This window comes from Aptenodytes patagonicus, chromosome 6 (genome assembly GCF_965638725.1).
Source record: "Aptenodytes patagonicus chromosome 6, bAptPat1.pri.cur, whole genome shotgun sequence".
In the NCBI taxonomy this organism is placed as follows: Eukaryota; Metazoa; Chordata; class Aves; order Sphenisciformes; family Spheniscidae; genus Aptenodytes; species Aptenodytes patagonicus.
Genome location: NC_134954.1, coordinates 76264279 through 76277727, shown reverse-complemented (window position 1 = coordinate 76277727; position 13449 = coordinate 76264279). Strand labels below are relative to the sequence as shown.

Here is a 13449-nt window from a genome sequence, read left to right as displayed (position 1 = left end):
CTTGCATTTATATTGGCTAATTTGCATGAAAATATTTTACGAGTTGCAAAGATACAGCCTTGTGATTTAAGTATTCTATAATTCATCAAGCTAACTTTGATCCAACTAACACAGAAAATACTGTCAAAAATTGAGTGACAGATTTTTGACCTTGATATGTATCCATGTAGTCTACTGATTAATACAGCCTTAATGAAGCCTTTGCAATTAACTGTCATTGCTCTATACTCAGATACCAAGCATTCCCCTGCAATATATTTTTTTTTCTCATTTTTGTAATTTGAGAAGTTACTCAGTAGAACAATAGGACTATATGAGAACATGATAACTTAGTTCATCTGAGGATTACTTCTTTGTCATTCTTCCTCTCCCATCATATGCTTGAATGTACAGTAAAGAAACCTTAAGTTAATACTAGTCTTCCAGCGTTACACATCTCATTGTTTAACTGTTCAGACTGTCTGGAACAGAAAATTTGGAAAATGTGTGTAGAATTTCCAAAGAAGAAAAATCAGAATAAGATAATATTCTGGTCTGCTATATTCTTTGTGTGCTTTTCAGTCCTACTAGAATGCACATTACAGTGTTTATTGCTTTTAGAAACTGAAGAAGAATTTGGTTTTTTCAAGCATAATATAGGATTATAATGTTTTATAATCTAAATTCACTACTTCTACTGCTGCTAAAACACAAATTTTTGTGTTTGGGAAATACTCAAGTCCTGAGTTATCCTACAAATTGTGGACTTGGAACTGATGTGTTTGTTACAGCTGATGATTCTCTAAGCACTATTATATTTTTGCCACAATTTCCAAGGATGTCTGAATTATTTAAATAACTGAAGGATGAATGGAGTATTGCATATTCAGCACTGTATCCTCTGCAGCATCCTTTCAAATGAATGGGATATTAGGATTAAGTCAAGTAAATTTAGTTCCTCTTTTCAGGCCTATTACCAGGATGTTTCTGGTACAACAGTCGGCAATGACATAATTAATAGTCAGGGAGGTTAACATCTCACTTGGTGGTATTGTTGCAGTCTCTGTGTCTGCAGATTCAACAAGACAGCAGTGCATCAAGTATACATTGCTATTGCAAAGGACATGTGGGGATTATAGGGTGGAGAGGGTAGTTTTCCTTCTGAATTGTTTATATTCTTTAGAATGTGTAAAGCCAGGGATTAATGCTGGGTAAATCTGTTTCAAAGGAGACAGCTGCTTCAGGGTTGTTGAATATAAGACAATTGCTGTGTTTCAGTTCTGAAACAAAATGTACTGATTTCTAGTAGAATGATACCTACAAGAAAAGCAAGAACTACCTTTAAAATTTGGGTCAAGCATTCAGCCTTGTAAAAGTGTGTCAATATCTTGACACTGAAGAAGCCTGATATTAGCTTAAATATTAATATAAAATGTGTTGGCACTTTTCAAACTCATTTTAGGTGAGGTCTTCCTTTCTGGAATTTTACAAAAGTTTAAGTGAGGAGATATCTTGAATTCAATCAGGCAGGATATTTTGAAATTCTCCATGCATTTAATGGTTATGAATACACTGGGCTGGATCATGCTGCTTCTTTTTTTTTTTTTTTTTTTTTGCTATTTGTCTATGAACAGCTGACAAAATCTCAGCACAGCTGACAAATTTTGGCACAGCTGACAAACCAAGGCATTGGCAGTCAGTTTGTCCCTGCTTACAATAAACTACTTGTAGCTCTAGCTATAGCTGATTTGCTCCCCAGAGTATCTGCCACAAACCTTAATCTCTCCGTCTTGTTCCTGAGTAGTGCAGAGATTCATTGTTAGCTGGCCATTAGAGGAGTATACAAGTCGGAGGGATATGTGAGATATAGGAGGCAGAAATTGATGCAGCAGCTGGTGCATCTGCCCTTGTGTGCTGAAGGCAGAGGAGATCACCAGACTGGCCTTCAGACCACAGAATCTGTGGTTTTCCCTGCTCTCAAGTTCATGGTGTAATGTTCCCTGACCAAGATGTATCTTACTCTGCCTTACTCTTCTTATAGACAGAAGACCTGTATTTGTTCAGAAACCTGTATGGTCAGAAATATCTGAGGTAGATTGTTACAAAAGAGAATCTCAGCTCTTAGAACTGTCTCATTACTGTCACTAAAATGATGTGTTCCAAATGGCACCATACCAAGGTGTATCAGGACTCACAGAAGAGGATTACTGATTTCTTTCAGAAATTACAAGTGGTAATTCAAAATCCAACCCATAAACTAGTAAACACTCTCTTAGTGTGGCTGGTACTCCCTCTGAGTAAAGGCTAGCAGGGTTTTATGGTGGTTCTTCTAATAAATAAAATACTGGGTCTGGAAAGACAAGAATGCTAGTTGTTAAGGAAAAAAAATATTTTTGTACTCACTCAGTTCAGCATCAGTAGGAGCAGTTGCAGTGAAAGAGATTTAAATCATAGCAAAGAATAATTAATTATGACACAGAGATTCTAAAATTAATAAATGAACTGATGTCATAGAAAAGCTCCCTCTAGAGAAAAGGGAGGAGTTTAAAACGTTAATTTCTGAGGATCAGTTGCAAGATGTTTTTCTTAGAGGCAGTAAATGTTGCAGAAATAGCACACCTTTCCAATACCACCTCTGTGTCAAAGCTCAGGGACTCTTGTCTTTGGAGAACTGTGCCTGCTGTTCAAGACCTGCAGCTTGAAGGTTATAAGATATTACTGCAACCGTTCCCTCTCTGAAGGATTCCTTAGCCCCGTTTCACTTTCTGGGGCACTATTTCTTCTTTAGACTTAGCGTATGAAAAAACCTCAGCTCAGATGTCTATATTCATTGTCTGTCATGGGAAATTTAAGCAGTCACCTATAAAGAAACACTTTCATTGCTATTCTGCTTTTGCTAATGTAATTTCAGTTTTTATGTTGTCTCTAACATTTGCTTGGTAGTTGTCAGTTGCTGCAAATAAACTTTTTACAGGAGCTAGATCATTTCTCTCCCCTGTTTCGAAGCCACCTCCATTTCTTTTTCACGATGGCTGGATTTAATAGCAAACAGCTGGGTGCTAGAAATAGTTTGTCAGATATTTCACACAATTTATGAGAAAGGAAAATAGGTGGAAAGTGTGAATAATATATATCTAACTCATGTAAGCTTGTAGAGGGAAAGTTGTGTCCTTCCACAACTTTATCAATTTTAGCCTACTAATGAGTCTCCAAGTCAGGATTATTACTATAGTATTCCTAGTCCTAAATCTGTATCTGCACGAGTGGTGGGGAGCTTTTGTGTATGAGCTTGCACTGCTGTACTGTGATACATCCCCACACAGCAAGTGTTTGAAGTCTTGTGTAAACAGGGAAGTCAATGGGCTAAAAGATAAGGTATGACTTAGTGATACTTGATATACCCCGCTCACCGCCTCTGGGAGTGCTAACTGCGAGTTGGCTGGTTGGTGTTCTTTTCCTGAGAACTTAGGTTGCTGTTGAGTTTTGTTTTTTAATGGCTACGTTTTATGAATTATTCTAGAGCTGTCAACAAATGCAGATTGTGGACCTTTCTTTTGCATGGAAAAGCAAAGACTAAAGTGTCAGTGTAAGCTCTTTGTCCTGTGATGTGATACTGCTACCTGTGGACACTTTAGTCTTTCTTAAAGTTAATTTTCTATGTGTTGCTTTCATTTTACTCCATTGGTAAACAGATAAGCTACTCAAAAGCACTACCACAGAGGGTCAGGTAAGAATTAGTGCTTCATATTTTCCCCTAAAAAACTCTTTTGTGACTGAAATCTCTCTGTATACAATACAAACATTATTACTGCAGAGCTCTCCGTTTTGATGTGTTTGTAGCACTAATGGCCACAATAATGTTATTGGAGTTTACTGCAGGAGGTAGGATGTGATTTCTCCTTACCTGGCCATCTTCACTGTGATGCTGTCTGCATAAAAGACAGGAGTAATTTTTAACATTTATTCAAAGAAAAACAAAATACAGAAGCAGTACACTTAGAGTGCAAGAAACAAGGTGTTCATTACTAGGGAATAGTAATTTTAATGTTTCGTCATACTTGGTTATCATCAAGTTGCCACCATTCTGATCCTGGAATAATGACTGTGGGCTGAAAATGTTACAGTAAGCTAAGAATCATTTTTGTTTCATGAAAGTCAGAGGATGAAGAATTGAAGTGGGGAGGAAAGAACCTCTGATCACTAGCTGTCTCCGGAAAGATGGGTGAAGGTTAAATCCCTCTTAAGACCATAAGAGTAAAAATAAAGCCCATTAGTCTGCCTGAAGAAAATGATAAAATAAATGCCTTTAGGTAGGTGAAGATACGTGGACCTCTGTCCAAATTTGTGCCAACTTCACAGCAAAGCATGCAACAGCAGAAAGTGCCAGTAGAGAGGAAGAAAGGTGAAATCCATGTCATCAAGAGATTGGGTTCCCTTGCCTGACAGGATATTACTTTGAAAACAGTTTGTTGAAATGGGATATTTGCATCTTTGCATTCTTGAGATATGTCTGTAGATGAAGCTTTCCATTTCTTAAAACTAACAGGTCTAGGGATATTTTTCTTGTTTCCTCCTTTGGTGTCCCAGAATATTGTACAACGGTGATAATACACTGTGGTTTTACTGTGCAATGTTTTTTAAAGAAAAGTTGTGTTAAACTGGATTACATAAAATTTTTTTAATACTTATGTTCACTGCTCTCTCTTTAGAGATAATGCTAGATCGTATTATAAAATCTAGTTTAATATTAATTACATATGAGCATCTCACAAAAAATCCTGTTTTCTAATTACCTGATATTTCTGCCTACATAAGGATAAAGTTGTTCTAACATCTTACTGAATGCAGTGCTATTAAATACCAAGACACCACTGTTGGCTCAGGAAGTCCAAGAGCTGCAAACAGTTGGAGACTGCAAGAATTTGGTGGGGTGTAGAGTCATATGATTGCCTTCTTTTATTTTTCCCTAGGCTTTTAGTCACTTTGAAAACAGGTCACTGGGATACAGAGACCTTTTGGTCTGACTCGGTGTTGCTGCTCGTACATTAATGCTGACAATAAAAGCCTGACGTTAATCCCTTCAAGGCCAAGAGTTCAGACTGAGGGTAAAATCTAATCTACTAAATCCAAACCTGTGGTACTCTGTTTTAGTTTTACGTTACTATGGGCCCCTCACTGCAGGAGAGACATTGAGGTGCTGGAGCATGTCCAAAGAGGGGCAATGAAGCTGGTGAAGGCTCTAGAGCACAAGTCTGATGAGGAGCAGCTGAGGGAACTGGGGTTGTTTAGCCTGGAGAAAAGGAGGCTCAGGGGAGACCTTATCGCTCTCTACAACTACCTGAAAGGAGGTTGTAGCGAGGTGGGTGTCGGTCTCTTCTCCCAAGTAACAAGTGACTGGATGAGAGGAAATGGCCTCAAGTTGTGCCAGGGGAGGTTTAGATTTGATATTAGGAAAAATTTCTTCACCGAAAGGGTTGTGAAGCATTGGAAGAGGCTGCCCAGGGAAGCGGTTGAGTCACCATCCCTGGAGGTATTGAAAAGACGTGTAGATGTGGTGCTTAGGGATATGATTTAGTGGTGGACTTGGCAGTGTTGGGTTTACGGTTGGACTCAATGATCTTAAGGGTCTTTTCCAACCTAAATGATTCTATGATTTGTAATGTATGTCATAGCAAGGTGGGAATTACAAGCTTGCTGCAAATTCCCACGAGTTGTCTTTGAAGAACTGCCTGGTTTTAGGAATGGAAATCTGTAGAATTTATTCAAATGAAGAATTCAGAGTTTCACTTCAGCAATATTTACTTTAAATCCCAGTTCCTCGTTTTGCATCCAACCTAAACGATTCTATGATTCTTGCTACTCTAATTTTCTGAAATACATGAATGCATACTGATTACTACACCTCCTATACTAAAAAGTTGTTAATCTTATGCCTTGCTGATGAGTTTATGGCTGTCAGAAGTTTGTTTTCAAACTTGTTCCTCATTTAGCTACACACAGGTATTATAATTTCATTTATTCATTTAATTTTGATCATTTATTTAGTGCTCAGCGGTAGAGACTGATCATCATCTTCCTTTTTCACGTTGTATTTTCCATGTGGTGTTTCTCAAATTAATGTATTTGAGAAACACAGTATCATTTGCCAATAAAAAGCCAGGTTAGAAAAGGAACAATTCACTTGAACGACGGCACAATAAATGGTCATATTAGAAATGCAATATAGGTTTGCTTTGTTTCGTTAAAGTAAATCTAAATTTCTCAACTCTGATACAACATCCAGTTTATAGGTTCAGGATTGTGAGCCCACTGAAAGGTTAGGCCTTTAAAAATAAATTAGAACCAAACTCCTCCTTTTCAAATGTTAAGTTATACTGAGGCTGATTGTTTTGCATTTCTGTAGGAACATTGAATGGAAGGAAAAAGATCGGTGGGTTTTTCAGACTGTTATCAATCAGTATCGAAGTGATCTTCAGAGGAGGAGGACTTTGTACCTCAATGTGCTGCAGAGATACCTTCCTCACAAATCTAGGCATGATCTGGTCAGTGTTGTTTTAAATATTAGATACATTATATAAATTCTTACATAAATCATGTAGTAAGCATTTGCATTAAAGAATTTTTATCACAGTTTTTTATTTTAAAATTTCTTAATTACAAATTTTATTCTGCACAGTGAAGAAGGGTTGTCTCTGTCTTCAAAATGCATGAACTTGAAAACCGTATCACTTCTTCAAAATAAGCACTGTGGAGATTTTATAGTTCCACATACTCTTACAGCCGAATTCACAAAATTAGTTTGTTAGCATTGCTTTTGCTGTACAGTTTTATAGTTAATGTCATGCTATTCTGCTTCTCTTGGTATTTTTATTTTTTATGAGGATGTATAGCATTGTCGCACTGTCTAGGAATAGTTATTTTAATTGGTCTGTGGCACATATGTAGCAGGAAGAGCGGAAAGTTATCTCATGCTCTCAGGGAGAGGCTATTTTTAAATGTATTATGCCGTTCAAATTGATTGCTGATTCCTTTTACACTCCACAGTGAGTAAGCACATAGCAGCTAATAGAGAAACCCATTTCAAAGCCAGAACACTTCAGGATGTCATAAGTAAAGTAAGAGTCTTTTTTTATCTCTGCACGTATTTTTAGACCATCTACTTCCTTGTGTTTGAGGAGTGCCTGGTGCAAAGGAGTGACAGTGAAGTGATACTGATAATTAGCATAGTTTCACCAAAAATAAAGTTCTTGTGGATTTCAGAACTTTTGCCTGTGAGAACTGGGCTAAATAATTACGTGCTTTGTACAATGGAGGTATATTTTAAGCATAGCCGTTATTAATAGGTCTCCCTAATTCTTTGAAGGTTCATTTAAAATTTAAAAATTATAAATTTAAAAATCATAATTCTGTATTGAATTGATGTCTCTCAGTATGTATATTAGCATGACAAATACAGAAATGTTAAAACAGTACTAAGAATCTGTTCTTAAAATGTTTGTGTTACCTTAGAATGCTAAACTTAGAGCCTTCTCTGCCTTCTTCCCTCTGAAGAAGAATGGATCAGTGGACAAGCACTGAGTGCTTGATCCAGTAGCAGCTTATCAGAGAGGTCTATTTTTAGAAGCGCAAACTCTCCATCCCATTTCTTGCTTATGAGTGTCTTTAGCTTTAGGTGCTTGCTAGCAAGGCTCACCTGAGTTTGTGGCACCAGCAATGGCAATGTGATCTTCTGATGCGGTGGCCTATGTGCATTTGACCAAAGAGAAGCTCCAGAGGTAGTGGTACCACTTTATCTTCATCCAGCTATGAGCTGATAGGAATATCTGTGAGCTAGGCGCCAGACGAGTCAGCATCCCTCTGTCCCCTGCCAAAAGCCTGGAAATTAGCTTCAGGAATGGTCCCCTTGACACTTGTGAGCAGACAGCCATCTCTAGAACCTCCTTCATCCCTGTAACTTGTATTTTTTGGAATATAAGACAGGTCCAAGACTCTACTGCCTCAGTCAATGCAGCCTTACCTGTTAGTACTTCTGTCAAAGTCTTGAAGCTTGAATGTCCTCGGGAACCTCACTGAATAAGGCCAAAGATGTATTTAAGATTAAACAGTCACCATTTTTGTTAGGTGGTGACATTGGTGGTGGCAGTATGCTGCTTGCAAGCTAAAAATCTGCTACCAAATTTCCTGTTAGGAAAGAAAAAGTAAAGCTAATTCTCATCTGTACTGCATTTGTGCAATTGCTTTAATTGGTGTTCTGTTTCTCTATAGATCATAATTTGCTACGAAGACCCTCATCTTGCTAAAAGTGCTCAATATCTCTGAAGATGTATTGAAAGGACTTACTTGCATTTTATGTACTTTAGGGCAGGAAGGAACTATTGCATTTAATTTATTCATATTGCAAAAGCATAGTTCAGAAAAGAACAGTGGGACATCAGGATATTGAAGTGCCATGTGGTACAAGCAAACAGGGAAAGGCTGGAGTGGTATTACTGCCTACCGACACTGGGAGACTGCAGCGTACTTGGCACCTGACAGAATACTTTTGGGCCCTAAATTGTGGATTCCATAGGAATATTGGTGCAATAATAATTAAATCAATTATATTCCAGGTTTGCAAAAATGTCTAGAATTATTTTATTTTATGAATGCATAATTTTTAAGCCTTTCTGAAATGCTTTACTTTTTTAGGTTGTTCATGAGAAAGCTTGGGATCGTTACCACTTCATTAGGAATCAGCACAGAGTCTTGATATTAAATTGGGCTCAGGCTAGGAAAGCCTTTTTACTTAGGGCAGTTACGACTGTTGCTGAAGCCTCTGCTGCTCATGAGACAGAAGTAGTGTTGGCTAATACCAGGCAAAAGCAAGAGGAGATTTGTGCTGATCTGAAAGCAAAGGTAGGTTGAGTTATAAATCTACCACATGCAAATCTGTTTTTTACTGGTAAATTCAAAATGAAGTTACAGTGCTTAAGTGAAGAAAAACTAACTGAAGCTAGTTGTCATAATCCTGTTTTTACTGGCCTGATTGAATTGTTTTGGGCAGTTAGGGGGGAAAAAAGCAAACTATAATCTGTTGGCAGAGGTCAGTGTGTTTGTGAAGCTTGACTTGCAAATAATTTTGAAGATGCTCTGTTTCATTACCAGTAAGGATCCTTGTTAGTGTTTCAACCAGCTCTTGAACTTAGTTTGTCTTTTTTTGTTAAGAATTCGAATTATTAAGGCTTTAGGCCTTACTATGAGTTTCATACTGTGGGTATAATCTCTGTATAAACTGCAGTCACATTTATTTTGATGGATTTTGAGCACCATTGAAGAGTTTGAACTGTATTTCAGTATTGGAAGAACAAGATTTGTTCTGCAGTTTACAATATGAGAGACTGTAAGCAAGCTACAGGAGTAAAGGTCTGGCATCATATTCCTTGGGTTCCTTTGTAACATTGGCAAATAACAAAGTATTTGTGTGTTTCTTCCTCAACAAAGTGGGATTGATATCTATACTGTCTGAGGCTTAGTTCATAACTGTTTTTAACACTAGAATCCTCAGAAGTGGAAGTGAAACATTCCTTTCATCATCACTACCACCAGTTTTTTAGATTAATGCTAGTCTGTTTTCAGAGAAATAATGAATATCTGTCTTCCCTTCTGTTTATTTTTAAGAATGCTTTCTAAGACCTGAAAAAATGGGTCCCGTAACTTGTTTGCCCTTGTTATGGAGGTTTTGTAATATTCTGAAAGGTGATTTACTATGTTAAGAGGTGAAAAAAGATAAAAATATCTGGGTTGTTTTTGGTAAGAGAATAGAATAAAATGGGAGGAGCCTGAACACAAGAGGAAAGTGTTATGATGTTGATGCCTAAGGCATTTGTAAGGGGAATTACATTTCCGGGCATGAAAGGCATGTTAAGATTTGTTTAAACTCCTCTCTGTGATTTTCCACTTGCACAGAAATTAACATCGGAAAGCATATATGGTGTATTATTCTCATTTCACCAACATTATCTCTGTTGAACCCTTACTTTTCAGCGAAATACAAAACACTTGATTTTGATTTTCTACAAGTAGAAAAACACAGTAAAACCTGTACTGTGATTAAGATTTTTTTTATGTTGATGCTAGTTTTTCACTATAGTAATAATACAAAAAACCTTCTGTGTCCTGTTCCTGGAGCCGTCTGTCATAGGAAGGTTTGAATCTAAACACTATAGGGTTAGAAACTGTTTGGGCTTGACTAAGTGGGGAGTACCCCATTTTAACTCCTGTGGCAGGCTTCCCTGGAGCCAAGTGGAGTAAGGAGCAGTTCTCTAGAATTGATAGGGGGTTTTGGTGGTTTTTTTGTTACCTAGGCATCCCTTTCTGGAACTGCTGTGTTGTCTCTTTATCTGCACAATTAGAGGTGGAAGGGCCATTTATTCCAGAACTGTGAATTTATGAGTCAGTCTTTTTTTTTTTTTTCTTTTTTTTTTCCTTCCCCGCAAAAAGTAACACACAAGTGTTGGAGTACTTATGTCGTCTCCATGTAGCTTAAGATTCTCACTGATGCATTGAACGCTGTCTGAAAGTTTTTTGGATTCTGACCTCCTGTTTCCAGTAACCTGGAACTGTTTGAAACTTATACCTATTAGGCCTACACTTTTCAAGGGTTGCTTTCAAAGGTGGCTTTGTTAAAATGTTGAACATTTGAACAAAAACAATTCACCTGTTTCCCAGAAAAGAGGAATGAAAAAGGTAACTTTTTTTCATTAAAGAAGGATATTGTTGTGACCTTGTTTTGATCAGCTCTGCAGCTGAAAGGGCTAGAGGACGGAAGTTGAAATTGGGCAAGGAGCTAGCTGTTTTTCAAAGAAATTATTCTGAATGTATCCATGCTTTTTGTTTGGATTCGATGGGTATATGCATTTGAAAACTCATACTTTACCCAGTTATAGTTCATTTTACAGACTTGTCTTTCTACACTTCTGAAGTGTGCAACTACAGAATGTCATACTGTGGAAAGTGGCTGTTGGCAGCTATCAGGTAAAAAGTAACTCTCAGTCTAGTGAGTTAATTTAAACTGATAAACCCCCATCCTGACAAGGATCCGTAAGATGGGGTAAAAAGTGAATCTGTGTCTAAGGGAATGAGTGTAGAGCTGGAAATCAGGGATTAAGGCTGTTCTCCCACTTTTTCTTTTTGACTATTAATTGACTTAATTTTTTGCATTTCAGTAAGTTTGGCATAAGGAAATCTTACTCGTATCACTTTCCCAGAGGGAAAATGTAGTTGCTATAATGATTTAGCTGTATAGTAAACTCTGGGTATGCTTGTGAAGAGTTTGTATCCTGAATGTGAGAGAAATAGATCTCCTTCATTACACCAGCAGGTTTCAGAGGAAGTCATAGCATTTCTATGCCTAGTAAAATGAAGTTATGAGACACACACACTGTAAGATATGTAAGCAGTTCTAGAAATGCAAAGGATCGTTACATCCATTTTGCAGACAGAATATGCAGAAATACATTAAAACTAAAATGGATTGTTTAAGCAGCTGTTAATGATAGAGTGGGAGAAGACTAAACTCTGAATATGACACCTTTCATTTAACTTCCAGTCAGTAAACCATTTAGCTGGTTTACTTACTTGCTTTGAAAGGGGTATCTTTCTGTAAATTTCTATGCTGCTTTGAGTTTGTGGGGGTTTTCAAAAGTTTTTCTTTCTCTCTGTGTGAAAATCAGTTAGTTCCTAATTGTAGTAGAGATTGAGCAATGCAAAAGAGAAAGAAAATACTCATGTGACAGGCTATGCATTTTTTTATTACTGCAATAACCACATGATATGACCTAACTTTTATATAGTTCTTTTTATCTGTCAACAACAAACCAAAGGCATAACAAACAAACTAAAGAATACATTATTTAAAACTGTTTTAAATGCACTAGAAGCAACTATGCCATCAGTGGGACTCTAGGTCTTGTGACTGGCAAGAGGTGATAACAATTAAAAAGTAAAGCAGCAGAGAAGTTAAATTAATGTTTATAGCAGTTTTTACTTGGGGAAAGGACTTTCAAATTCTTATTCCATGTTCCATCTCACAGAAGATCAATGTATGTCCTTAACAGAAATCAGAGTCTCTAAGGAGGAATTTTGAAACAACTCAAGAAGCTCAGGTGAAATAAATCACGAGGGCCATATGGTAGTCATCTGAATGAAATAAAGTGTGAAATGGATAATTCTAGTGAGAATATACTGTACATTCTTAAAGTGGAAATGTTTCTGGTACATATCTTTAACACTGCTGTTTGCCGTGGGAAAACAAACAAAACAAGAAAACATGGGGGGTTTACACTTTAAATGAGTGATCAAGAATCAGTCATATTTGGTATGCTTTATACTGTGTGGATTTAACCACTTTCAGAGTTCTGTAGCAGATGCTGTGTAAAAAAATTCCCTTTCTGTGTGAAATTCCTCTTTCTAAACAACATAGAGAAGCAAATTCTTCTATGTCACAAGGTAGTTAAGTAATGAAGTGAGAGCGCTATCTTTTAAGAAGGTTAGTAGGGTGCTGCTTCACAGTTGGTGTTTGAAGGATTGAAGTACGTGCTGTAAGACATTTAGAAATTCAGTCAAGGTATCTGCATGCATTCAAAACATTATTTTTCTATGGAATTTATCTTAAAATATTTATAATCCAGTACTTTCCATCTCCATACAAAACAATTTTAAAAGGACTCTCAAGGGAAGACCTACAACAGTGGACAAAAGGACAGTTGAATCTCCTGTGTATGATGCACAGGGTGGGCTTTTTCTTCCTTAGCATAAAGCTATGTGCCTGCCTGCCTGCCTTTAAATCTTTTCTCTTTCTCTTTTTGTGTTCCAGGATTAATCCCCACTCCAGAGCTAAAAATCTCTTGCAACACATTGTGAATTTTTGGAGAGCAACTCTTGCATTCCTTACCCTGGCAGAAACTAAGATAAATTAATTTTGAAAGGAAAAGAGAGAGGTGGAATTAACTGGGATATTGCAAATCATATAAAACACGTTGCAGATTGCCTTCCTTCTCCCTTCCTGTATAATGAGAAGAAAGGATGCATCAGTAAACTCAGGGGAAAAAAGTTGTATCTCCCTATTCAGCATGTAGACAAGTCACTGATTTGAATGATTTGACTGCCATAGGTGATCAACATTGAAATATTACAACTGAATGTAAAAAAAACAAAGTCTGGATAGGTATCAAACCTAGTACTTTGACGATAATCTGATCATTTTGCAGGAAACTTTTTAAAAAAATAAATAATTAGTGGGATATTTATAAGAAGAGTTTTCTTTTTTAGAAGCATTGTCTATTCACCACTGAGGTTACCTGCTCATTTGTTGGATATGAGAAATACAAGGAAGTTTTAATAACCTAAATTTTAAATACAGATACTCATTCAGGAAGTATGTGGTGAACTTAAGAGTTGTAGGATGCTATAGATTTTCTCCAAAGTGACTGT

The 13449-nt window shown here is 37.0% G+C and overlaps 1 protein-coding gene across 1 annotated transcript in view; it reads left to right on the top strand.

Annotated features, from left to right (window-relative positions):
* CCDC148 (coiled-coil domain containing 148) overlaps window positions 1-13449 on the top strand; it is a gene marked incomplete at its 5' end in the record, with an annotated part of 67706 nt that overhangs the window by 22701 nt on the left and 31556 nt on the right. Inside the window, 2 exon segments of the mRNA XM_076340610.1 lie at window positions 6383-6521; window positions 8668-8874. Coding sequence (XP_076196725.1) covers window positions 6383-6521; window positions 8668-8874 — 346 coding nt within the window.